The sequence below is a fragment of the Eretmochelys imbricata genome, chromosome 1 (assembly GCF_965152235.1).
Source record: "Eretmochelys imbricata isolate rEreImb1 chromosome 1, rEreImb1.hap1, whole genome shotgun sequence".
In the NCBI taxonomy this organism is placed as follows: domain Eukaryota; kingdom Metazoa; phylum Chordata; order Testudines; family Cheloniidae; genus Eretmochelys; species Eretmochelys imbricata.
In genome coordinates, this window is record NC_135572.1 from 63,821,451 (window position 1) to 63,848,062 (window position 26,612).

Below are 26,612 nucleotides of genomic sequence, written 5' to 3' on the forward strand. Positions count from 1 at the left end.
ACAAGGCAGTAGCATTAAAAGAAAAATCAGCAGAACAGCTGCTCTTTATTTGACAGATGAGACTCATGGGGATAAGCTGCAATAAAAATAAAGTTTTGATCTGATAAAAACGAACACAGTCCTCATGAGTAAAACCGATGTTTCATTGCAGGTAATTGAATTAATGTTTCATGGTTTCTCCTGAAATACCCATCTCCCACTGACAATATTAACATGTACTCCACTTCACACATTAGATGTATGAATACTGATACAACTTCCTAATAAGTACACTAGTATTACTCTAGGAAGCAATGGTTATTTGATGCACAAACAAGTTCAGTATTGTTGGCTATTCCTATCTAACAGAAATGTTTATCGGCCATGAAATCAGCAAATGCAAACTACCACAAAGTTAGGTTAAGCTTCGTCTCTCTCTTTTTGCAATAACGAGGATGTTATTATAACGAGGATGCTCAACTCTGCACATGCTGTTTTAAATAAAGGTCTACATATTTATTTTTAAATACTGTGGTTCTGATATGCAACCCTCCATTATTTTAAGAGCAGAATTTGTGGAAGAACAAATTCAGCACAAGTTTCTGTATATGAAGCAGAGACTTCTTAGAAAAATATTTTTTCCTAACATAACAGACTCTTTGGCTTGTCCACCTCCAAATAATTCAACTCAGCCCATTTCTGTTCAAGTATGGCAATGGGGAGCCCCAGCACATGGTACATCCCCATTTTAAAGGTAATACCTAATCACCAACAATTAATTAACAATATAAGTAAAATAAAATTCTAAGTTTCATTCTTTATTATTGTGATAATAAAGGTGGGCGATAGCTCCCTTTGATGGACACACAGCCAACCAGTTAGCTGTAAAATCCCTCTTGGTAGCTGTTCTTTACTTGCTTTACCTGTAAAGGGTTAAAAAGTCCCCTAGGTTAAAAAAAAAAAAAAAAAAAAAGTGGGCACCTGACCAAAAGAGCCAATGGGAAGGTAAAACTTTTTAAAATTGGAAAATAAATTTTCCCTTTGTCTGTTGTTCTCTGGGCTGGAGGATCAGAACAGCCATGCTATAAGTAGCTTAAGCCAAGAATGATCATAAATCATCAGATCATGCCTAGAACTACTTATCTGAACTCCAAATGTGTAAGTAGATCAGAATGTTTAGCTAGACGTGATTAGGGTTATTTCTTTTATTTATTATTGGCTTGCGGACCCCTCTGTGCTAACCACAGATGCTTTTGTTTGCTTGTAACCTTTAAGCTGAACCCCCAAGAAAGCTATTTTGGGTGCTTGATTTTTGGAATTGCTCTTTTAAAATCTAGCAAAAGCCTAAGTTCCAGACGTAATTTTTTCCTTTTTGTTTTTAATAAAATTTACCTTTTTTAAGAACAGACTGGATTTTTGGTGTCCTAAGAGGTTTGTGCATGTGATTTGATTAGCCGGTAGCCACAGCTAATTTCCTTTGTTTTCTTTCTCAGCTCTTCCCTGAGGGGCGGGGAGGGGAGTGTGAAATAGCTTGAGGGTACCCCACAGGAAGGAATTTCCAAGTGCTCCCTCCTCAGTTCAAAGGGGTTTTTTTTGCACATGGGTGGTGGCAGCGTTTACCAAGCCAAGGTCAGAGAGAAGCTGTAACCATGGGAGTTTAATACAAGCCTGGAGTGGCAAGTATTAATTTTTAAAATCCTTGAGGGCTTCACTTCCTACACTCAAAGTGACTGGGATTCAGCCTTGACAACTATAATTAAACTTTAAACGTAATGGTCATAAAAATTTCCAGCCTTAGAGTCTGAAATCCTCTCAAAAGGGCTCAGCACAGGCAGCAGGAACAGAAGCTTCCCACATTAGCCCTTCTTTGTGCTCTAACCCTGCTTTAAAAGGAACCACCTACACGGAACAAGTTCGTTTCCATGCCCATTCAGTCCTTCAAAACCCTAGCCTCTCTGGTAAGTGCACACTTATTTATTGCCGTTTGTGCCAATTTCAGTAACATTTTGTTCCCTCTTTAAAATATATAACAACAATACAGATCTAGCACATAAAATCAGGTTTCTGTTATATAGTTATGATGTCCTAGTAAGGATACCAAAGTAGATGAATATGGCCCAGACTCCAAAGGGCACATTCTGGATTCTTAGCATGTCATCTGCCCAAATACCACATAGAGAAACAAAGGTTTGGAAAGATACCCACATAGAAAAAAATAAAAGTTAGGGTTGTGAATGTTGCATCCATTAACTAGCATTAACAGAATGCTATAGTTTAAAAAAAAAAAAAAAAAAAAAAAAAAGCCAGAAATTCAGGATATTAACAATTAAGGTTCCAACATCATATTAAACTCACCCGCCTCCCACCTATGGATTAAAAACTGTCAGCAGTTTCCATCTGAAACTAAAATCTGACCTGTTGAGAACACGAATTCTAACAGATGATTGTCTCATATAAACCTGCACTGATCTTTTCAACTTATATCAGGTGCAGGAAGGTTTCACTCTGCTGTTTCTCAGGAAGGTGTCAAAACAACAGAACAGAACCATACAATACCTCAAAGAAGTTATAAGCTTTGCAAAAACAACAATCAAAGCTTACAACACTGAGCCCCACTTTCAGGCTTCATACCGGTTTCAAGAGCCACTACAAGTGAAGCCAGGTGAAGTTCAAGATGGCTGCTATCGAGAGATATATAGGACAGTTTACTCACAAAGATGACTTTTTTTCCCAAAAAGTGGAGGGTGTATATGTGCATCAGAATCAGGCTAATAATGGAAACTGTCTAACCAGTTTAACTATGAAGTCACTACTTTGGTTTCATAATAGAAGTAATACTCTATAGAGTTTTAAAGAATTTTATTCTGGATTTACTTACTTGTCGGAGATTCATATTCCTTTGTATCTTCCTCTTTTTCTTCTTCTTTGGATTCATCCAATTCCTTACTATATTCTATAGGGGATTGGTTCACTTGATCTTCAGTGTGAGCATTCTGTTCATCCACAACTGAATAGCAGGAGGAAAAATAGTTAAAATTTCTTCAGAGAAAATACACATATGTAAAGCTTTTGTAGAAAATTAACATCCTACTTCTGTAGCACTAATTTAGGACATACAGATATTAAGAAAAGGACCGTTCTGCCTAATCAGTTCAAGAGCAGTTTACCAATCCTCTGCCAGTGATAATGAAAAAAATTAACTGAGAGGTGATTCACCACCATATCGATAATAATACTTTAAAAATGGAACTCTATGATGGTTTGGCAAAGCTTCCTGCTGATAATTTTCAGTACTTTTCTTTCTGAAGGAGAAGAGTTACAAAAGTAAACAAAACATATTACATCAGAAATCCCATTTAGCCCAGTTATACACTATATAGTTGGGTCAAATTTTCTAATATCACTGTATATTCTGAGAATATATTTTGGGTGTAATTTTCAAAATTACATGCACACAACTGTGTGCTTAATTTGTGCATGCAATCAGGTATAGTGTCTGAGCATGCTTAAGGCTAGTTATGTAAAGCTGGCCACCTGCATTCACAAATACCCACAGTAATTGTGAGACTCAGTGCAAAGCAGGTGCATTGCTACAAGTACATTTTTGTAAACCTCACTAATTTTGTAAACAAAAGTTTTCTCTTTTACTTTTAAATAAATGAAACTCTGAATTATAGTTATATAATGTAGCCTACCTATGCTATGAGGAACCTGAAGAGAACACTCAGACATTGTCACATCCTGTCCATTTTGAAGTAAACATGTGCTGATATACAACATATGAAGCTACACATTTAATCAGAAAAATAGGAACAGAAAATATATGTACCTATGTGTACACAGGTAAACTAACACTACTGTTGAAGGCAAAACTTAGCACTAAGAAGCCTGATTTCCCAGCCGCTGCATGCAAGCTAATCCCTCTGACACCTATGGAAGCTGTACACATGTAGCATCTGGAGAAGTGGGTCCCTGACTTCTGGTGATCAACTATGCAATCTTTTTGCTACTTTCACCCAATTTTGGCATCCAATTTCTTCATTTTTAAAGAAAAATATTCCTGTAAGCTAAATTACATCATAAGACTTTTCTATAAGAAAATGAATTCAGTAACTATAAATTTAGAAAGTAGTTTTAGTGCAAGATTAAGAAAAAAAATAGGAATGCCATTTATTTCTGCAAATTTAAAAAACAAAACCCAAAGCATACGTGCTTGTACTCCTCTCAGGAATTCAGACCAATATGACAAAAGGAGCAAAGAAAGTAGTACTTGGTAGAGATTTCTTACATTGTTGAGTACATCTCCACTAGCTACTCCCTTTGGCAGCAAACAAATGTCATGTTAAGGACTCCATCTTGTCTATCAGATAGCACAGGAATGAATATGGTATAAAGATACAGACAGACAGAATACTCCTCTCCCTCTCCCTCTCTCTCTCTATATATAGGATAGGAGTATTCTAACACATGGCATGTCTTGCCAGACAGCTTATAACAACCATCTACTGAATTTATGTAAGAATATGGGAATCAAATATTAACAATGGAACTTTATGCCACAGAAACAGTGACACTCTATGGTTAACAAGTAAACCCTTACTGATGTTCACCTTTTTCTGCTTGTTCAATGATTTGCCTCACTGCCTTCTTTAAACTGTTTGCCCGCAGCATTAACTGTTCTCTTGGTTTGAAGATTTTCTGAGTGGAAGACTTTGCAATGCTGTCTGTTAACTGTTCCTTGCTTTCAGACAAGGATTCTTCACTTGAAAACTCCTCAACTTCTTCCTCTACAATGGGGGGAGTGATCCGTGGTAGGATAGGAGTAGCCTGGGCTTCAGTGTGAAGAGCCTGGAGCAATAGGTCTAACTTCTCATTTAATTCTGAACACTAACAAAGTTACACATACAAACAAAAAGAAAAAAAAATCACTTGAGTGTCAATTCAAAAGTTAACTACCAGACTGTAGTGTGGGGACCTAAAAGTCTAAGCTTGGATAATGATTTCTCTTGTGCAAGATATTTTTTGTATTCTTCATTAAACACTATTTTAATAGTTTTCTGTTTTGTTTAAGGATACAGGTAAGAAATAATATCAGAGACTGAAATACAAAGGCATCATTGTACAGCAACATAGTCAGCAAAGTAAGTATTCTTTTTTCTGCTATGTAATTTTTCTCTCGCAAACCAGATTCTTAATTTCCTTACCCACCCTAAATCACGGGTCTGTGATTTCAGCCTGGCCCACTATATGTACTATTGTCTCTCCTCCTCCAGCTGGTTATTTTCTCTTCACAATCCCATTGTTTTACTGCAATTAATTGTATCCCTTTTAGAGAGAAGTCAATTCCAACAGCAGTATATTTCTGCAAATGACTGTGTTTGTAACCATGCATTTTACACACTTTCCCAATATATGCCTAGGACAGCAGTTCTCAAATGGTGGGTTGGGATCCCAAAGTGGGTCACGACCCCATTTTAATGGGGTTGCCAAGGCTGTCTTAGACTTGCTGAGGCCTGGGGCCGAAGCCCGAGCCCTACCGCCCAGGGCCAAAGCCGAAGCTCATGTTACAGGCCCCCTGCCTGGGGCTGAAGCCCTTGAGCTTTGACCTCCCTGCCCAGGACAGTGGGGGCTTGGGTTTGCCCCTCCCCCCAACGTCCACGGGGCAGCAAGGCTCTGGTGGGTTCAGGCTTCGGTCCCCACTCCTGGGGTCATGCAGTAATTTTCGTTGTCAGGAGGAGGTTGCGGTGCAATGAAATTTGAGAACCCCTGGACTAGGATACATGCTCTCTATTAACTGAAAAGTAAATAAATATTTTTTTCAATTGATAAGCTTTTCAATAACATCAAGTGTCCATTATTTAGCCTAACCAAAACAAGGCTGAGGGGAGATATGATTGCTGTTTATAAATACATCAGAAGGATAAATACCAGAGGGAGAGGAGAGGAGAGTTATTTAAGTTACGCACCAATGTGGACACAAGAACAAATGGATATAAACTGGCCGTCAACAAGTTTAGACTTGAAATTAGACGAAGGTTTCTAACCATCAGAGGAGTGAAGTTCTGGAACAGCATTTCAAGGTCAGCGGCAGGGGCAAAAAACCTAACTGGCTTCAAGACTGAGCTTGATAAGTTTATGGAGGGGATGGTATGATGAGACTGCCTACAATGGCATGTAGCTGCAGTCCCATCATACCGGTAACAGCAAATATCTCTAATGATTGGTGATGGGACACTAGATGGGGAGGGCTCTGAGTTAGCACAGATAATTCTTTCCCAGGTGTCTGGCTGGTTGGTCTTGCCCACATGCTCAGGGTCTAATTGACTGCTATATTTGGGGTCAGGAAGGAATTTTCTCCCGGGTCAGATTGGCAGAGAACCTGCAGCATGGGGCACCGGTGACCTGCACGTTTAAAATAGTGCAAATGGTGGATTCTCTGTAACTTGGAGTCTTTAAATCAGGATTTGAGAACTTCAGTAACTCAGCCAGAGGTTAGGGGTGTATTACAGAAGAGGGTGCGTGGAGTTCCGTGGCCTGCAATGTGCAGGAGGTCAGACTAGATGATCATGTCGGTCCCTTCTGACCTTATAGTCTATGAGTCTTGTTTTTATTTTGTGGAATGGGAAAGAAAAAAGGTCATCTTTAGTAAATTTAATAGATTGTTTTCTAATGTAAAGTTGGTCCCTTTAATGGAAAGAAAAACAACTTATAGCCACTGACCTCATTGAGAATAGGGTCAGGTCTCCTAAACTACTTTTGAATTACAATACCCAGTCCCCTGAATTACTTTAATTTTCATTAAATTTTAAAAACCTAATAGTAGCTGGAAAAAAACATGTTATGAAAAGTTCTTACTTTAATGGCCATGGTATCAGCTTCCTCTGCATTTTCCATTGTTTTTTCATAGGTCTTCCCTATTTTGGATACAAAGTCCTTTACAGTTTCACATAATATCCTTTGGATAAAAAAAGGGAGTAAAATAGAAATAAATGAACTGGATGTATCTATTAATATTGATTATTGGATGTATTTTTTAATTACTAACTTATTTTTGGTTCTCTTACTACAATTCCACCAAACTCAAAGAGAACTCCCATGCTTCTTTTGCATGAGAACATTAAGAAAAAGTTATAGTGAAAGTTTTAAAATCACACACTTCACAGGTGGAAGTGGACGAACCAATACGATTATAACCATTACTCTACAGTGTATACTACTGTAAACCATTCTGGTTGTAAAGGGGACACCATCAAATCATTTTTAAAAGTAGATTTTATATTTTTCTTTTTAAGTCTCCAGTGCCTTTTGGTACACATTGGTTCCCTACTCCTTCCTTCCGTTTTCCCTTCTATTTCTAACTGAGATGACATTAACATGGTCATTTTTATTTATTGCCTTGTTTGCATACCTTTCATTATCAGTATCATCAACCATACCAGCAGAGTTGATAGCAACTTGTGCTCCCTCTATGGACTTAGGCCAATCTGCAAATCATTCCACATGGGCAGACCCTTGCACTCATGCAGACTTCAGTGAGACTCTATGTGGGTACAGGGGTCTGTACTGGGCCAGCACTCACCTCTCGAGAGTGCCCCCTTCTGGTACGGTGTGTCTGCAGTCTTTCAGTTCTGGTGACCCCTCTCAGTGGTTCCCAGGTGGTTTTCCAGTGACTCAGCCCTCCGCTGAGTCACACACACACTGTGTACGTGTATCAGAACGGACCCCTTCTGAGGTATACAGTCCACAAGGGGCCTGTCTCACCACCCCTTGGCTGGTGTCTCTCTAGCCCTCCCTGGGCTCAGTCGTTAAGTAATCCTGGCCCTGGTATGGGGTCATATCCCCAGAGCTTCCTTTCTGGAGACACTATCTTCCTGTGGCCCTCCCCGGGCTCAGTCCTTACTCAGTCCCAGCAGGCAGCCAGGAGCTCCTTTGTTGCTCCCCTGGTCCCTGCCCACATTGAGCTGTCCGTGGTTCTGTTTGCCAGAAGCTGAGAATGGGCAACAGGGGATGGATCACTTGATGATTACCTGTTCTGTTCATTCCCTGTGAGGCACCTGGTATTGGCCACTTTCAGAAGACAGGACACTGGGCTAAATGGACCTTTGGTCTGACCCAGCATGGCCGTTCTGATGTTCTTTTTCTCAGCAAGGTCAAATGGAACACTAGCATTTCATATGGGATTCATGATTTCCAGAGAGATGTGCCCTCATATATAGAGGTGTTCAAATTTGGTATCAAAATTTTGTGGCTTGAGCTCATATTTAATTATTACATATAGCTGCAGACTCCTACTTCTACAATGGTTATGTGTGTGCTTCTAAAAGAAAGGATATGAACAACAAAAAAACCACTTTAAGTAAACCAGATCTCTTATATGCAGAAGTAACAATATGGCTTACATTTTAACTCAGTATACTAATGTCTTAATTAACTAAGTGATTTTTGCATTACATGATCTTTAAGATTTTTGTGTGATTGATTTGTTTAAATTACATTAACACATACAATATAATTATACAATACAACATAATTACAAAAAGAAACCAACCGTACTTTATAACATGTAAATCAGGATACTGTTAGGTCAAACTAGCTGATCAAGAGTCAGAAGGAATTTGAGCTTACTGGAAAGGTTATAATGTTCATATATGTAGATGGTACACAAGAATTTATCCCACACACTATACATCAAAATCATCAACTCACTTGGCAGATGATATGACAACTGAGTGTTGATCAGAATTGAGGATTTTTGTGAGATGAGCAGCAACTGAATCCTCATAAGCAGATATCTGAAAATGCAGCAAAAATGAGTCTTCATATTCCACCCGTGTTAGCATTTAACACAAAGTGGTAATTATATTCCCAGATAAGTGGGATTACTTCCAAAATATTAGATCTACACTTAGTGCAGAAAGGTCAGATGCTTCCCCTTAGCTGCAATTTAATATTCAAAATCACAGTGACTGTGAGATGTTGAATTAGAGTTCTCTCTTTTCTGGATAAAAAATTAATGATAGTTATTTCTGTGCTAAAAATCCAATTAAAGGTTTCCTTTAAGTTATCACCCTCCATAGCCAACAATATCATCCTATTTTTCTAGATGATGGTCTGATTTCAGATCTATAATAGTCAGAATCTTTTTTCCAGAAAAAAGTGAAAGATACCCTGCAACTAAATCAATGGGTTGGGAATAAATCACAGTTTTAGGGCCAGCTTCTGAAATCCTAATTAGTACTGAACAGTACCTCATTCCACAAGTTGTCCCACTGAAGTGAATAGGGTGAGCAGTGGAGTATGGGCTTCTAAACTGGTATAATACTATCAAAGCCTAGCCCTTAGTGAATAAACCATTTGTGACAATAAACCATTTGTCACCAAGTTCTGCTTGGCCTTCATGAAGATGCATTCAGGGAAGAGCACAGAGACCTCCCATGCCCCCCGCTTGCACAGTCTGCGTAAGGATCACACAGAACTGCACCCCCTATGCTCAGGGAGGGTGTAGGGAGGCATCATGGACCAGAACCATGTCCATAGACCTCACCCTGCACCAGCATGTAGGAGAAGCAAGCTACACCTTAATAGCATATGATTTTTCTCTGTGCACCAGTGAGCCATTCTGCCTCCTGACACTCTCTCTAGCAGCTCCACGCTGTCCCTAATGGTGGGCAGTCCATATCAGGTATGGATCTAGCTCTTAGTTTAAAATCTAAGTTCTGCTTCAAAATGACTGTGTGCTCTTGATATTTAAACATTAGTTACTTGGGTTTCCATTCATGACTGGAATAAGTAGAAATATAATTCCTTCTTTTCCTTTATCCACCCACCTTAGCTCCAGAGCTCTGATATGAAACATCTTTAATTTTAAAGAGAAAATAAATAAAATGTAGCATGGGAGAACAAACACTGATGTCTGAGCTCCCAATGTGGCCCAAATGAAATGGTTATGATGACAATGAGAGAGTGTGTGTGTGTGTGAATATCTACCATTTTAAATCAATGCTGCAATTTGGTACAACACATAATGTAAGATTGGTCTATTAGTCTCTACTGTTTCAAATACTTAAAATTCAGTTTAACCCAAACTAAACCATACAGAAAATATTAATATGCGGGGGAGTTCAAGGTGCCCAAAAGAAAACAATCCTTTATATTCAGAATACTTACAGTTAGCAAAATGGCCTATGGTACCTAGTCTCTAAATACTAAGATTACAAGTATTCTACAATTAGTTTCTTTAGCTTTAATTGGAACTAAATTTAACAATTTCATAGGAAGATATAACTGGAACATTCCATACATTTTCTTTTTCTTAACTATAGAAGATGAAGATGTATTTGAAGGCACTGACTGTTCTACAAAATGTTAGAAGAATACCTAAACTCTGCAGTGCATTACTGACATCTATCCACTGGTGACAGAGTTGTGTGGCAAAGGACCATAGGTATGGGAAATACAGGTTCTCCGCTCCTGGCCCCCAGCTGCCATCAGCCCTGCACCCGGGGTCCCCTGGCTGCCACCAGCCTTGCACCTGGGGCTCTGCTCCCATCCCCAGCTGTGGTCCCAGCCTTGGCCCCCTGACCCCTGTCTGTGTGCCCCAGCTCTGTGGGGTAGGGAGAAGAGGTAAAAAGTTGGGGGATCACTGGCTTTCAGCACCCTCACTGCAAAAGGACAGTAGAATTTCAGCTGTTGGGACCCCAGCCTCTCTGCATCTCAGTTATCTAATGAGCTCCCAGAGTTTAACAACTCCTGACTATCCAAATAGATTTGGTACTGTTTGAATGGTTAAATTAATCAGCAACCTGCTAATTAATTTCTGTTTCTCAAGCATTCTCAAGTGAAGATTGATAGCTGCATGGAATCTTGCAGGAGGGTGACATTTTACCATTTCCAGACATAACTACATTTTTATACCACATGAATTTAATCACAACACTTCATTCCACCCCCAGATCGATGCTACAATAGCAGTGAGGTAGGCAGCTAGTTTGAAAGCTGTATTAGGATATTCCCCCAGTCTAGCAATTATTTGGAGACTTCTGAATGGACAAAAAGGGGAGAGGAGAACATGAAGTCCTGTAAGGCACTTTCATCAGGTCCAAAATGCCTTTATTCTTGGCAAGAAAGCAGATTCCTTCCCAAAAAACCTCTCATTTAATTTTTCCCAAATTCAAGATATACTAGTAAATGTTTGCTTTTACAAGAAAATTATTGCACTGTTGGTATGAGTTATTTCTGATCCCTCTGATGAGGACCATCCACTCACCTCACTCTTTTTTTGGAAAAATCATATGAAATATTTTAACCAAGAAATGGAAACCTTATTATATTACATACTTATGACATGAACTAGATCTGACTTAAAGAGCAATTGAAGAGACTTCTTATTTCCTGTATCACTTCTCAGAACTGTTTTCGTTATCTTTTCAGTGTTGTCACTCAAATAGCCAAGTGTATGCAAAATAAAGCTTCACCTGACATTCCCCAGATTCCTCTTCTGGAGTAACTTGAAGAATAGAAGGCTTTGATGGTAATTTCAGTTCATATGACATTATACTCCATCTGAAGGAAATAGAAGCAGCAGCTTTTGAAGTTTTCCAAATTATCAGAGTCTTCTAAGAACATCCACAAAACAAACACTTCCACTTGTCAACAGAAAGAAAATTCAGTGACCAATTACTAAATAATCACACACATAAGGGGTCTTTCCTGGAGTTTTCAGCCTCAAAAAGGATTTCACCCTGAGCATGCTGAACAACAAAAACTCTTATTAGAAAGTTAGTGGGAGTTGTGAATTATCAGCAAGTCTTGAAGTCAAGGCACTGAGCTATGAGAATTTGTTGTCATCTCACAACAATTCACTGTTTAATTATTTAACATGTATTACCTATGATATCCAAATTACTTCCTGTATAAAAACTTCCCATCAACTTTCATTATGCATCAGATACTTATAGCAGGTAGTGTGGTGCACTGGATACGACTCTGGATTGGAAGTCAGGAGACCTGGCTAGTATTCCCAAATTCTGCTACTGACCTACTGTGTAACCTTGGGAAAGTCACTTCACACCTCTCTGTGCCTCAGTAACCCCATCTGTAAAAGAGGACTAATGATACTTACTTTCCTTTCTAAAACACTTTGAGGTAAGAACATAAGAATGGCCATGGTGCGTCAGACCAATGGTCCACCTAACCCAGTATTTTAGAGTAATTTTGTATAGTCTGCAAACTTTGCAACTTCACTGTTTACCCCTTTTCCCAGATCATTTAGCAATATGTTGAGCAGCTCTGTTCCCAGTGCAAATCCTTTGGGAACTCTGCTATTTACCTATCTCCATGTGAAAACTGACCATTTATTCTTTCCCTTTGTTTTCTACTTTTTAACCAGTTACTGATCCTTGAGAGGACTGTCCCTCTTATCCCATGACTCCTTACTTTGCTTAAGAGCCTTTGGTGAGGGACCTTGTCCAAGGCTCTCTGAAAGTCTGAGTTCACTATATCCACTGGATCAGCCTTGTCCAAATGTTTGTTGACTCCCCTCAAAGAATTCTAATAGACTGGTGAGGCATGACTTCTTTTTATAAAAGCCATAATGACTCTTCCCCAACATACCATGTTTATCTGTGTCTAATAATTCTATGCTTTGCTGTGGTTTCAACCAATTTGCCTGGTACTGAAGTTAGGCGTACTGGCCGGTAACTGCAAGGATCACCTCTGAAGCTGTTTTTAAAAAAATTAGTGTCACATTAACTATCCACCAGTCATTTAGTATAGAGGCTGATTTAAGTGATAGGTTACGTACAATAGTTAGTAGTTCTGCATTTTCACATTTGAGTTCCTTCAGAACTCTTGGGTGAATACCACCTGCTCCGGGTAACTTGTTATTGTTTAGTTTATCAATTTATTCCAAAATCTCCTCAACTGACACCTCAATCTAGAACAGTTCTGGGACAATGAATCTTCATTAATACCAACTTCTTTCTGGCATAGCACAGTATTGCATAGCACTGACAGTATGAAACTGCTAAAACTAAAATGCCTCAATATATGCAAAAGAAAGCAAGCAATTGCCAAAAAATGACCTTGGAAACAGTCTATGGAATTTATGGGGAGAAGTGACCAAGTTTTTTTTAATTAAAACAGAAAAAAGTGATTTATTAATAGTCTTCTAGGCACGTTTCTGAATGCCTACATTAAAGTTATTACTAAGGATCAATAACAAGAACTTTTTTATGTTGTAAAATGATTAAGTGATCAGATGAGGAGTTCACATTAAAAAGGACTCCTGATTTTGTGTGAGACATGGGAATGGGGGTAGTATGTAGTTATTTTATAATATCCACATACATACACACACGTGTACAAAACACATATACACACTAATAAACAATAGGGTATGATGTCTTCCTTGGATTGTCAGCACAGCCAATTTGTTTTTTAAAAACTCAAAGATCTTCCTTTGCTATATGAATGAACACAGCTGGCATGCAGCTCTCATGCAAAACAAGGAAGAGGGAGAACAGTTGCTTTTGGACCAAGAAAGTCTTAACAAAACTAAGAAAATGAACTCAACTGGTGATGGGTTTTGTTAATGTGCTACCTTTTAAGCTGTTTAAACAAACAACAATTAAACCGCTGAGAAAGAGTTTTAGGCCATTAGAAACCCAGGCAAATGTTTCTGAAATTTGTCACAAATACACATACATACTTATATTTTTACCTGTCCAGCATTTTAGTGCTGGCTCGTTCTAACTTTTCCAAAATCTGAGGAAGTTGTGTGTCATCATCACATGACCCTCCCCAACCGAGGACACGGGCAAGATCATTTCCAGTACCAAGGGGAAGCACTCCCAGCTGACACTGAAATACAGCAAAAGAACAAATCTTTTATTGCAACTAAAAGAACTGGAAGCATGAACTAACACAAATGTTTCAAGAAGCAAATGTTAATTATATAGCTGATTACTAATTCAAACCTGTAGGTCAAATCCTATGGTCTATATTCAGTTCAAATTTCCCAGCAACTTCAGTGGGAGTGTTGATTAAGTAAGGACTACAGGATTTGGCCCTCTCTCTACCTACCTACCTATCTATCTATCTGTGGGAAAAGGGAGAAAAAAAAAAGTAAGTACATACACTTGCCTGTTTGTGCAAGCTGAGTTTATCAATTTCTGACAAAACCCAACCAACGCTTCCATCTCCACCACATACAAGAATCCGGAAATTGTCAAACTTCTGAAATAACCGTAAACTGAAGGGAAAATGCAACTGGTTAGAATTCATGCCCATTAATGGATATTCAGTGAAAATGCCTGTGGGGTACATAGGTGCCTGCTTTTGCTTTTATGATAATAGGGATGTAGATAAGTCCAACTACTTCACCATATGTAACTTATACGTTGTCTGTTATAATATACTCTACCACATTTTCTGGGAAATAACATGCAGAATTTTAATGAAATTTTTCCCTTTAAGATATCATGCAGTTTTCAGGTTTTTTAAAAATGAGGTTTGTCAGAATACTGGGCAAACCATAGAGTCCATGCTCTGAGAATGCAAATCAAAGTCAGATGTTTGAGGCACCATGGCAGTCAATGGGAGTTTTGCACCAGTAAAGGTTAAGTAATGACTGCAGGGTGTGGTCCAGAATGTGGATGTCCCTTGCCAACTTGTGACTTTTCTAAACCAAAGGAAAATCAATGACTATACATGACATGGTGCTCATGAGTATATAAGGCAAACAGAGCGAATATATTTCATACTGGATCTTCCAACAATATCTTGTTTCTACTCATAGACTTTACCTGCCTCCAGTTCCTTCAGTTCTCCAAATTCTGCCAAGATATACAATACAATACTCTCCGTAGGGGATAAAGAAAAGGAGGACAGAGGAGACAGAGAACAAATGGAGAGGAGAGACTAAGAGGAAAGGAGAAGGAGACATGAAGAAATAGAGATCAAAGAGGAGAGAGAGCAGGAATGGGAAAACTAAGAGAAAATAAGGGGAGAAATACTAAAAAAATACTGATTCTTTAAATGATAAAAATAGGGCTGGGTATTTTTGTGCATTTTTTTTTCCAGAACATGTATCATCTTAGCATTATTTCTAAAAGAAGCATATAATGTGAATGTCAGATTTTTGAAAAGTAGTGGGAGATAGATATATTAGCTCCAGGCTAAACAAATCCCTGGTACCAGGATAAGAGAAATGGCAGCCGCTCGGGGTCAATTAAGACACCTGGGGCTAATTAAGAACTTTCCAGAAGGCAGGGAGAAGGCTAGGTTGATTGGGACACCTGAAGCCAATCAGGGGCTGGCTGAAACCAGTTAAAAGCCTCCCAGTCAGTCATGTGGTTGTGCATGTCAGGAGCTGTGGGAGGAAGTTGTGCTGTTGGAGAAACTGAGAAGTACACACCATATCAGGCACAAAGGAGGAGGGCCTGAGGTAAGGGTGAAGTGGAGCTTGAGGAAGTGAGGGCTGCTGTGGGGGAAGTAGCCCAGGGAATTGTTCATGTCATGTTTCTAAAAGGTCAGCTACCATAGCGGATACTATTAGGGTCCCTGGGCTGGAGCCTGGAGTAGAGGGTGGGCCCGGGCTCTTTCCCCCCACCACTGCCTCCTGATTAATCACTGAGACTGGGAGACAACAGAGACTGTGCAAGGAAGGATAACTTCTCCTCATCTCCCTCGCTAGCTTATGATGAAAATGGCTCAGTAGACTGTGACCCTTGTCTCTAGAGAGAGAAGGGTTACGTGGACGGTCACAGTGAGCCTCTGAGGCTAATGAAATCTGCCAGGAAATGCGGGACCCACAGGGGCAAGGACAGAGCTTTGTCACTATATATATATATATACACACACACATACAGAGAACATGAAAAAGTGGAGTAAGAGGCTAATTAAGATGAACTATTATCAGCAGGAGAAAAAAACTTTTGTAGTGATAATCAAGATGGCATATTTAGACAGTTGACAGGAAGCTGTGAGGATACTTAACATGGGGAAATAGATTCAATATGTGTAATGACCCAGCCTCTCCCAGTCTCTATTCAAACCCAAGTTAATGGTATCTAGTTTGCACATTAATTCAAGCTTCCCGATGTCAGATTTGTGTCCATTTATTCTTTTGCACAGAGACCGTCCGGTTTGGCCAATGTACATGGGGGGAGCGATAGCTCAGTGGTTTGAGCATTGGCCTGCCAAACCCATGGTTGTGAGTTCAATCCTTGAGGGGGTCATTTAGGGATCTGGGGAAGAAATTGGGGATTGGTCCTGCTTTGAGCAGCGGGTTGGACTAGATAACCTCCTGAGGTCCCTTCCAACCCTGATAGTCTATGAAGTGTTTGACATTTCTAATGAAAATAATGAATCTTGTATAATAGGCAGATGTATATTCAAAACAAGACAATATTACTCTTCTCAAACAGTGTTTGGAATCACAAAGCTGATGCCAAAATGATATTTGCCGTGCCAGGAACAGAAATAATCCTCCAGAAGCACACTATACAGAGAATCAGATTTTGCCTTTCTAATAGCTGAAAACAAGAAGTTATCAGCATCACCTGATAGACCAGGTGCCACAGACCCCTGTTTGGGAACCACTGCCATAGTGAATCACCTCCCAACTTTAGTACTGTGTCAAGTATTTAAACCAAGGTGCTTTTGAGATACAACTTTACAAAAACCTCAGACTTTTAAAAAACTTAAGATTCATTTTTCAAATTTTCATCTCTCAAAAATGGCTTGTCCAATTCAATTGAAGCTTCCTCTCTTTTTCCTCTGACAAGAGACCGCTGTGAAATATTAGGTGGAAAGGATGTTTAAGTTAAGTCTGAATCTAAATTAGGGTTATGCTGGAAAGTGACAGGTTTCAGAGTAACAGCCGTGTTAGCCTGTATTCGCAAAAAGAAAAGGAGTACTTGTGGCACCTTAGAGACTAACCAATTTATTTGAGCATAGGCTTTCGTGAGCTACAGCTCAGATGAGCTGTAGCTCACGAAAGCCTATGCTCAAATAAATTGGTTAGTCTCTAAGGTGCCACAAGTACTCCTTTTCTTTTTGCTGGAAAGTGAGTTACAGATATAGATACAGGCATTTTTTATTGGGGGGGGGGGATTTTTAAATTTTTATCATAGAAACATAGTTCTGCACGTAAGTGCTAGAACTAGGGGTGGGGGGTAGAGTAGCACCCCTGCCTTGTAGTGGTTTCTATTATATACAACGTTTACAGTTTCATTCAATGGCTCTCAGCACTCCCACTTCTGCATCTTTAAAAATGTAAAATCAATATATTCACTTGGTGTTACCTGACATGACTAGGCCATTTAATCACAAAGCAATATTTGAATGGAATCGGTTTAGGTCACAAACATTTGTATATAAATTTAGTATTTTATTAAAGCATTGAAGTAGCTTGAAATATAGCAAAGACTGGGCAAGTTTCCCTCCTATATCTCTTCCAATTTACTTAAACCTTGTCTTCCATTACCTCTGCTATTTCAGTCCTGGCTTTGTCTCAAACAAAGACATGACAAATTCTGCGTAAAGCTCACAGAATAACTCATTTGCATTTGTGACCTAAACTGTAACCTGAATTTAGGTCTCTAGTAGTGAAAAGCTATTGTACTTAACCAACCACATGATTTCCTACAGTATTTTCAAAGTGCCATTTGTGTCCAAAATTTTAAGGGCAAGTCTACACTACAGCGCTACATCGGGGCAGCTGCACTGATCCAGCAGCACTGCGGTAGCATGCCTGGTGAAGGCGCGCTATGCCAATGGGAGGGCGTTCTCCTGTCAGCCTAATTACTCCACTGCGGTAAGAAGCAGAAGCTATGTCGCGAGAGAGCATCTCTTTCTGACATAGCACTGGCGTGGACAGTGCGAAACTTGTGTTGCTCTTGCAGGGGCTTTTTCACACCCCTGTGTAACGTAAGTTAGATCAGCTTTACCGGTAGTACAGACCTGCCCTAAAGCTTTTTTAGAATATTATTCTAAAGCTATTTTAAGACATTACAGAAATAGTTACACATACATATTTCTGTATATAGATATTCACAATGAGCTGCCAATCAGGGCTGAACTATATGTTGAAAATACACCCAAAAAACAACAAGTTTCTTTCAGCTGTGTATAATGCCCTGATTCAGGAAAGCACTTCAGCATGTGCTTAACTACTTTCCTAAATCAGGGCCTTAGTAGGTATGTCTACACAGCCTGTGGCAGATCAGCCCCCTCCCTGGGCTTCAGAGCCCGAGCTCCAGCCCCACTCAAAACTTCAAAGCGCTGTCTACACAGCTATTTTTAGAGAGCTAGCACAAGCTCCACACGCCCCAGTCTATCACTGCTGCAGGCTGTGTAGACACAGCCATAGAGACCACAGCCTGGAGCTAGCCAACAGTCCATGAGAAATATGAATAAATCTTTAATTTCAAGTGAATCTTTATTAAATCTAAATAAAATCCTACACACCCACAGAACTGATAATGAAGTTACAGGTGACTGGTGTTTTAAATTTTTAACTTTATCCATTACAAATGTTAATAGGAAAGCAAATATCAGAGATTTGTAAAAAAATACTATAATTAGGGAACAACTGAGTCACTTTGTACTCAGTTCCCTTTGAAAAGGCTTGCTCAAGATTGCAAAGTTCATTACCCTAAATGAGGTCCTCCATTCATTAAATCAAACACCTGAGCTGGATTTAGCGACTGTTTGAATCGACGAAGAAACTTTACTCCCTGATTGTCTCCACTCTTTGAGTTAACAAAAACTAAAAGAGGACTGGCACAGGATGGCGGGCATGTGGCTTTCCAGAATCCTGTGAACAAAGTTAGAAAGAATGAAATAAATAAGATCTTTATATATGAACACATTCAAGAGAAATCACAAGAAAGAGGAGGAAAATGGATGAAAGGACAAAAGGGATGCTATCATATGATGCATAATGCAAAAACGGAATTGAGTATTAGCCTCAAGGAGTTAGCACTGTTATATTAAATCTACTTCAAATTTACTACTTTGCTTTTCGTCTCCTGGATTTTTACCTGAATTTTTTGTCTAAAGTTAGCAAAACACAAAAGAAAATAGCTTTATTTTCCACAGCAAAAATGTGGGTTGATGGAATGTTGCAATTTTTTCCAGCACACATCACCATACCATCAAATACGTTTTCCAGATATAAACCATAATTTTTTCTGACTTTTTTTTTGAAAGCTTCCATTAAGTTGCACCAGAGTGCAGTAGTGTCAATTGAGTCCTCCAATCTACAAAAGTTCCCATTCCCACCAAATCTAAGAACCCCCATACATTTCCACAAAATGTTATATTGTTAAATTACTCCCAACTGAGACTTTGCATGAAAACTTTTATTTCAGACTGAATTCATACAGCTGAATTATAATGGAAGGACAGAACAACACACCCTTATGGTCTAATCCAAAGCTTACTGAAGTCTTTGCAAGACTTTCAATTGATTTCAATGGGCTTTGGATCAGGACTTTAGTAAACAGTGCTAATGGACAGTGTTGTCATGAAAATCACATTCACTGAGGGCCCAATGGGAGTTATGGATACTCAGCACCACTTTGAATCAGGCCATATGTGGCCAGGTTTTGACTCTCATTTCAGACAAGAATAAAGCAATTATCTCTTTTTAATTGTCTAAAAAGAAATCTGAAAGCTAAAAATCTTATCAGTTCTAATGAATTTAAAAAATGGACTTTGAAAGTATAAGAAGTTTAATATAATTCCACTTTCTGTTAATGCATAATTTAAAACAATATTTTTTTAATGGTAAGCAATCTAATTGCACTTATAATGAAAGCAATCTTCTTAGCATGAATAATAAATAGCAGCAATTTCACTGCTTCAGCCAAAGACATTAGACAGCAAGTTCAGAGGCAGTGAACATCTCCAGTATTCAGTCATTTATATCAATCCCATACAAAAAAAAGTTCCTAACTTAGAGGTAAGGTAGTTGGGTTGCATATGCCACCAACACAAAGTATAAAAAAATATATAATAAAACAGTTGTTTCTCAACACTCCACTCAACAATTCATCTTCCCAACCTCAGCTTCACCTACTTTCCCGCACCTACAGTCAAGCTCATCTCTGTCCCGAACAAGCAATGCGCACCTTTCAATTTTCACTACCTTTAATGGTGATCTGTTCATGTTTCATGTTTCTGATTAAAATAAAATTTTGATAGAAAATGGAAACTATTTTTTTTATCCTCAAAAACATCAGAAGAGAGTGCATCTGAGGAGTTCAGTAAGCTAATCTGCATAACACAAACTCTTTAATTTTGAGTTAAAAAAATCATTCTTTGTGTTTTTTGAAAGTGGCCCATGTCAGAATGCATGTGTGTGAAGTTTTCAAGGACTCTGGTTGTTTCGTTGGTGAATCCCAGAGAAACATGAGAACAGAATTTTTAAAGGGGAGCATTTAATAATATTTCCTCTGTAAGCTAGTACGGAGTTTTCTAAAAAATAATTACATGGAAAATTCAATTACCATCTGAAGAGTTATTGTGCTAAATTTGGAGACTAAATTTATCTGTGAAAAAGAGGGATTTTAGCCCTGCTTCAGGTAGAAATCTCAGTGAAACCATAACTGCAGAATTCCTACTAATGGCCCCGTTATACTACGTACCATCAGAATCTATGCTGTTGAGTGCTGTTGGAGGTATGATGGATACCTTACATTGTCCAAGCGGACATTTATGAGGATACAGATCTTTACAGGCAGTGTGAACCTGAGGAAAAATAAGTTAAATGAATAATTGCTTCCCAACATATAATCTCATTTTATGGTAAAATTGCAATAGATACAGTAGCTAGATATTATTCAGAGATGGGGTAATATATAACAGACTATATTGCAGTATATTCAAACATATACAAACATTAAACCATAGATCTAGTTATCTATTTCTAAACAAAATATTCTGAATGCACTACTATACTTAAAAATTCTGCCGATTTCCCACTTCTAGGAAAAGCACCGAATTGCAGGAGAGAAGCTAACAAGAGATAAAGGCATCAAGGGAAAAAATGCAATTATATATTGATGAGAAGACAGTGATAGAAAGATGGAGAATTTAAATCTATACCACATGAAGAATACTACAGAAGATAGGAACAAGGGAAACAAAGTCTCAGCAATTATATATTTCAGGATAGATTAAAGACAATTAGTTTTATATTTATTAGAAGAGACTAGGAAGCCAAAATGATAGACATACATATAATTATAAGGGGCACAGAGTATGTCACCAACTATTCAAGCAGATGACCTGCTCGAAACACAATGGGCCTCTAGTATAGGATGAAGTACTAAGGGCCTGATCCAAAGCCCATTGAAGTAAAAGCAAAAAATCTCCCTTTGATTTCAGTGAGCTTTAGACCATGGCCTCAGGGAGTTAGGAGAAATGCAAAGGATACATGATACGTAGCAAGGACTATTAAAGAAAAACCTGTATTTGTGGACCTATTAAAAACAACAGACAAGTGGGAGAGACATTCTAGATTATGAATGTTACACATCTGTCCAGGTCACTCACTATGAACTGATCGGTCCCCTTCCCTTCCAAAAGGTTAAATAATGAAAAATGAGAATAATGGGTAAATAACCATCCTGGCAGAATCCAAGACATTTTTACAAGCCATATGATACCTACCATAGCTTTACACCAGAGGCACTTCCAATCTTGGAGGCGTAAAACGCTGCCACAGGTCTTGTCGCAGACTGCACATTTGGCACTAACCGGCAAATTACCCTCTAACCATTGGTGAGGCATAGCTATCTGTGAGGAAGTTGTTATAAAGTTAAATACCATTGCACGGAAATTTGCCATTAAAACTATAAAAAGATCAGTAATTCAGCATCCTCCTGAAACTTTCTTCTAATTTACTCTTTGCACCAATATCTAGGTATGTAAATTTCTGTATGCATGCATATTTTTGGCAATTCTAGCACTAATCTTCTAGAAAAGAATTATATGCCAGTGGCTGTAAATTTAACTCATCTACTTTGACACAACTCACAAAAAAACTGTTACATTTTCTACTTTTAATTTTAACAGTTACATGTATCAATAGAACTACAAGCTGTATGTCAATGAATTCCAAACAGATCTTCTGGAGAACTGGTGTCAGTTACAAGTAGACAAAGCAGGCCAAGAAAACAGCATATCAACAAGACTAACACAAATACAACTTCTTTGCTCAAGTTTGAGGTGAGAAAGAGAGGGGCTTCTCACAGCAATTCTCAAAGCTCAGAGGATCCGTCTATACTTCCCCCAGAATTCTGTAACATGGAATTCTTCCTTCTAGAGCCCATTGATGGTAAATGCGTCTCCTGAAGAGCCCCTTTATCAGGCTTTTAATATAGTATCTATAGCAATACAGCTAACTACCATTAACTTTAATGGGTCACTTAACATTTCTATACTTGCCAATTAAAAAATAAAATAAAATACCCACCAAACAATTAACTGTTGTGAAGTATTGAAAGCCTGAATAATACTTACACCATCTTCATCCTCAATGATATCTTTCCCAATAGAGGCTAACGTAGTCCACTTGCAATTATTTGTTGCCCTGACTGCACACCTTTTATGTGCTTTAAATTTACACACTAGAAAAAAGAGACAAATGCACTTTATATTATCTACTCCCTGATTGCAGTCTCTGTCAAGCATTACATCAACAGTTAAATTTTCAGAAATTCAGTCAAATTCAAATCAATCCATAAAACAGAGGAGTACATGTTCATGTACTGTTTCAGACAAAACACAAACTAATTAAAATAAAGAAAATTCAGAGTTCAAACTCTCACTCTGCCTTTTACTTGCTGAACTGCGTCTAGGGAATTACAGACTGCTGTTTGCTGGCTGCAAGATTACTCACTATTCTGTGTCCTCTGAAATTCTGTAAGATCTACAGACAAACCATGGAATGGCAGTCTTAAGTCGTCTTGCTCTTCTCAACTATTCATCTGTAAAACTTTAGTTATTTTAATTACTTTTAAAAATGCAATTGTTTTATACTGTAGCTTTTAAAAAAATTTTCAATTGCCATTATAAAAGACAGCATAAATGTCTTGCTCGATATATTTTGAATGCAACCCTCATTACATTTATCAATGGCTTTGTCACCTTAAAACTGAATTACTGCAATTGGAATACTCTGCATGAGGTTATATTTGGAGACCATTTGGAAACCTAAACAGATGCAGAATGCAATAGTCAATTTGCTTAGTTATTCATGGAAGGAGCATATTATATCTGTCCTCTGAGATTCACAGGGGCTTCCAATTAAATTTCCAAGTGCAATTCAATGTACTTATTTTGACCTATAAAAATGTAATTGTTTGAGTCTTGGCTACCTGAGAAATTGTGTCTCTGTGTGACAGCAGCAGCTGAAATCACCTGAGGCATTTGAGCAGCTAGCGCTCTGGTTTAAATGTGAAGGAAATGCTTGCCGGGCATTTCCAGAGAAGGAACTTTATACTGGAGCAAACTTTCCTCTTTGTCCAACATAGCCCTTTGCGGCACAATAGAAGGCCTGTTTTCGTAGACTTCTGAGAAGGTGGAGGATTAGGAGGGCATTTGTCTATTCAATAGGCTGGGGATTATTGTTGATTCTCATAGGTTACCTGAGTAAGGACAAACCTAATTTTTAATAGGTTTATTTGGAAAATCCATAGTTTTTTTAATATATTATACATATGCCTCGTGCATGTGGCTTTATTTTAAAAATCTGAATAATTTTTGTTTTGTTTGATATAATTAGCATACCATGTAATGAAATCATATTGTACCAAACAGACTGATGGATTACATTTGAGTCTTTGTTAGTGGAAGTATATCAGATCATTCCATTTATAGAACTTTATATAAATTATATTTGCAATAACCATAAAAGCTTTATAAGAGCATGGGCAGTAGCAGTAGTTTCATGGGCTCCAGCGGTATCTATGTCTAGCCCTCCTTAGCCAGAGGAATAGGGCCAGATTCTCAAAAATGCTCAGTACCCACATTGGTGACAGATTTCCAGAAGCGCTCAGCTCCCCTTGAGGCACAGAAATAAGGGATGGATTTTCAGTGTGATCAGCACTCTGCACTTTCCACTGGAACAGCCTGGGGAAGACTTTTCAAAGAGTACCCCATGTGCTTAGCTCACTTGAAAATCCACCACTTAATCTGGTATCTGAATGGGACCTAAGCACTTCTGAAAATATAGCCTTGACAGTGGGTGCTGAATGCTTTTGAAAATCCAGTCCATGAATGTGGGGTCATGAGAACAAGAGCAGCACTACACACAGTGATTCACACTTTTGTCACCTGCAAAACCACTGTGGACTAAATTGTAGAGTCAACCATGAGCCCTAAGTAAGAAGCAGTGTGGAGTTGTACTGCCTGAGAAGCAGACCAGAAATGAACCTGACTCAGTCACAATCTGAAGCCTACTTGACTCTTGCTCCAGGGGAAGCAAGCTGTGCTACTTCTAGACCTAGCAGCTTACTTCCCCCTGTACATCAGCTCAATAGCGATGGTGAGCACATGGGTGGGAATAAGGGGCTGCAGAACCAAGGCTCCCCACTTCACCAACCTTGCCTGTCCTCCTATACAGGAGCAGCAACCCCACGGAGGCCACTCACTCCTACAAACAGGCCTACATTGTGGGTAGCCCATACAAGGGAGTAAGGGGGTTCCTTGTGCCCTGTTACTCCTTTGAGAGCATGAAAAGGGAATCCCAACCAAGCCCTGTATCTAGGCCTGAAGCTGGAATCAATGCAAAGGCTCCAGTTCAGGCAGAACGCGGCAGCAAACCTCAGGGGGACAGGCTGTTGTGAGGCTATCACACTGCGGACTGATCCCTCCACTGGCTACCAGTCTGCTTCTCTTGCCAGTTCAAGGCTTTGGCCCTGACCCATAAAGCAATCAGCAACTGAAGACCAAGCTGCATCATACCCCACATCCTCGCCATGACCCACTAAAACAGCTGTACTCTGAAACAATGCAGAGTATGAAAGCCATGACAAACACAAGAGTGGGAGGAGGAGGGAGCTCTGCTGTAGAACAACCTTCTGGAGGGGATTAGACTAATTCATAATACGATCACCTCTAGGGCATGCTGCAAGGAAAGCATTTCTCAGCATACCTGAAATGATTTTTAACAAATGTTTCTATGTATATATCCCAAGCAGAATTTCCTGTAACCTTGGAAGGGAAAGGAAAGGAATGAAGACTCCATGAGGTCCACCAGGAACTTGCTATGCAGATCCAATCCACCTGTGAAGAATGTGGATGCTCTAGTGATGGGAATGAGAGGTAGGAAATAATTGTACGTCCTCAATTCATTACAGTTCATTGGAAGAGCTACCATCCAATCAGATAGCATGGCTCTGGGTCCAATGTCTCATCAACCTGGATGGCTTGCTGCCTGATTGGCTAGGGCTATGCGTGCTAATTAGGACCTGCAAATTCAGACTCAGAACCAACCAAAAAGTAACTCAAACCTACTTATCCCCAGCATTCCAGTAAAAAGGCAAGTATCCAGTCAGGAACAGTGGATAATACCCTGGCAAGTGACCGCTCACATGTGCTCTCTGAACACCCTGCCTCTTGTCCATCTTCAAATAAGGCTGCCTAAAGACAGCCACATCTATAAACCCACCCAGTACCAAAAAACAATGCCTGCCATCCTGTATGTTAAACACTGTCAGAAATAAGGGTGGTGGGAACAATGACCTTTGGAAAAGGACAAATGAATAATGGGGAAGAAGACTTGCAATTTCTTTAAATTATGAACTCATTCATAGTGTCCCTTTTAGCAATGCCACCATTTAAAGATAACATTTATTCAGAAAAGTGGAATTCAACCATAACTAACGTAGAGCTTTGCAAATGTGACATTTTAAACGCTCCTATCTCAAATGATACTGGGGCTGATTAATAAATGAGTTCTGTAGCATTCTGTATATCTCTGGATGTCAGCTGACAATTTTCTGATAAAGCTTAAAAGGAAAGGAAAGGAAAAATGCAGCCAGACAGAAACCAGGTTATTCACAATATATAGTATAATTTTAAAAAGTATAAGTTGTCTGGTATAGTTCTCTGATTAACTGTAATGTACAACATTTTTCCCTGAAAAGCAATCAAATAGACCATTTAATTAGTCAGCATTGTCACAGTTGCACCAACATCTGTTGCCAGATACAATAATTAAAATCTATAGCAATTATGAGGTATAATAGAAATAAAGCTAGAGAAATAATACACTGTCATGGGACCTCTTGCTTTGAAAACAAACATCTCTGTTATAACATGCAAAAAGAAAAGGAGTACTTGTGGCACCTTAGAGACTAACCAATTTATTGGAGCATGAGCTTTCGTGAGCTACAGCTCACTTCATCGGATGCATACCGTGGAAACTGCAGTAGACATTATATACACACAGAGACCATGAAACAATACCCCCTCCCACCCCACTGTCCTGCTGGTATTGTTTCATGGTCTCTGTGTGTATATAATGTCTACTGCAGTTTCCACGGTATGCATCCAATGAAGTGAGCTGTAGCTCACGAAAGCTCATGCTCAAATAAATTGGTTAGTCTCTAAGGTGC

At 38.9% G+C, this 26,612-nt stretch overlaps 1 protein-coding gene across 1 annotated transcript in view; it reads right to left on the reverse strand.

Moving 5' to 3' along the window:
• Nucleotides 1-26,612, reverse strand: part of DGKH (diacylglycerol kinase eta) — a 257,951-nt gene that overhangs the window by 52,882 nt on the left and 178,457 nt on the right. The window contains exons 7-17 of the mRNA XM_077811963.1: nt 22,513-22,619; nt 21,661-21,786; nt 20,634-20,736; nt 18,637-18,799; nt 14,122-14,230; nt 13,700-13,839; nt 11,454-11,541; nt 8,686-8,771; nt 6,835-6,934; nt 4,590-4,866; nt 2,858-2,986 (exon numbers count right to left, since the gene is read on the reverse strand). Coding sequence (XP_077668089.1) covers nt 2,858-2,986; nt 4,590-4,866; nt 6,835-6,934; nt 8,686-8,771; nt 11,454-11,541; nt 13,700-13,839; nt 14,122-14,230; nt 18,637-18,799; nt 20,634-20,736; nt 21,661-21,786; nt 22,513-22,619 — 1,428 coding nt within the window. The remainder of the gene's footprint in view (nt 1-2,857; nt 2,987-4,589; nt 4,867-6,834; nt 6,935-8,685; nt 8,772-11,453; nt 11,542-13,699; nt 13,840-14,121; nt 14,231-18,636; nt 18,800-20,633; nt 20,737-21,660; nt 21,787-22,512; nt 22,620-26,612) is intronic.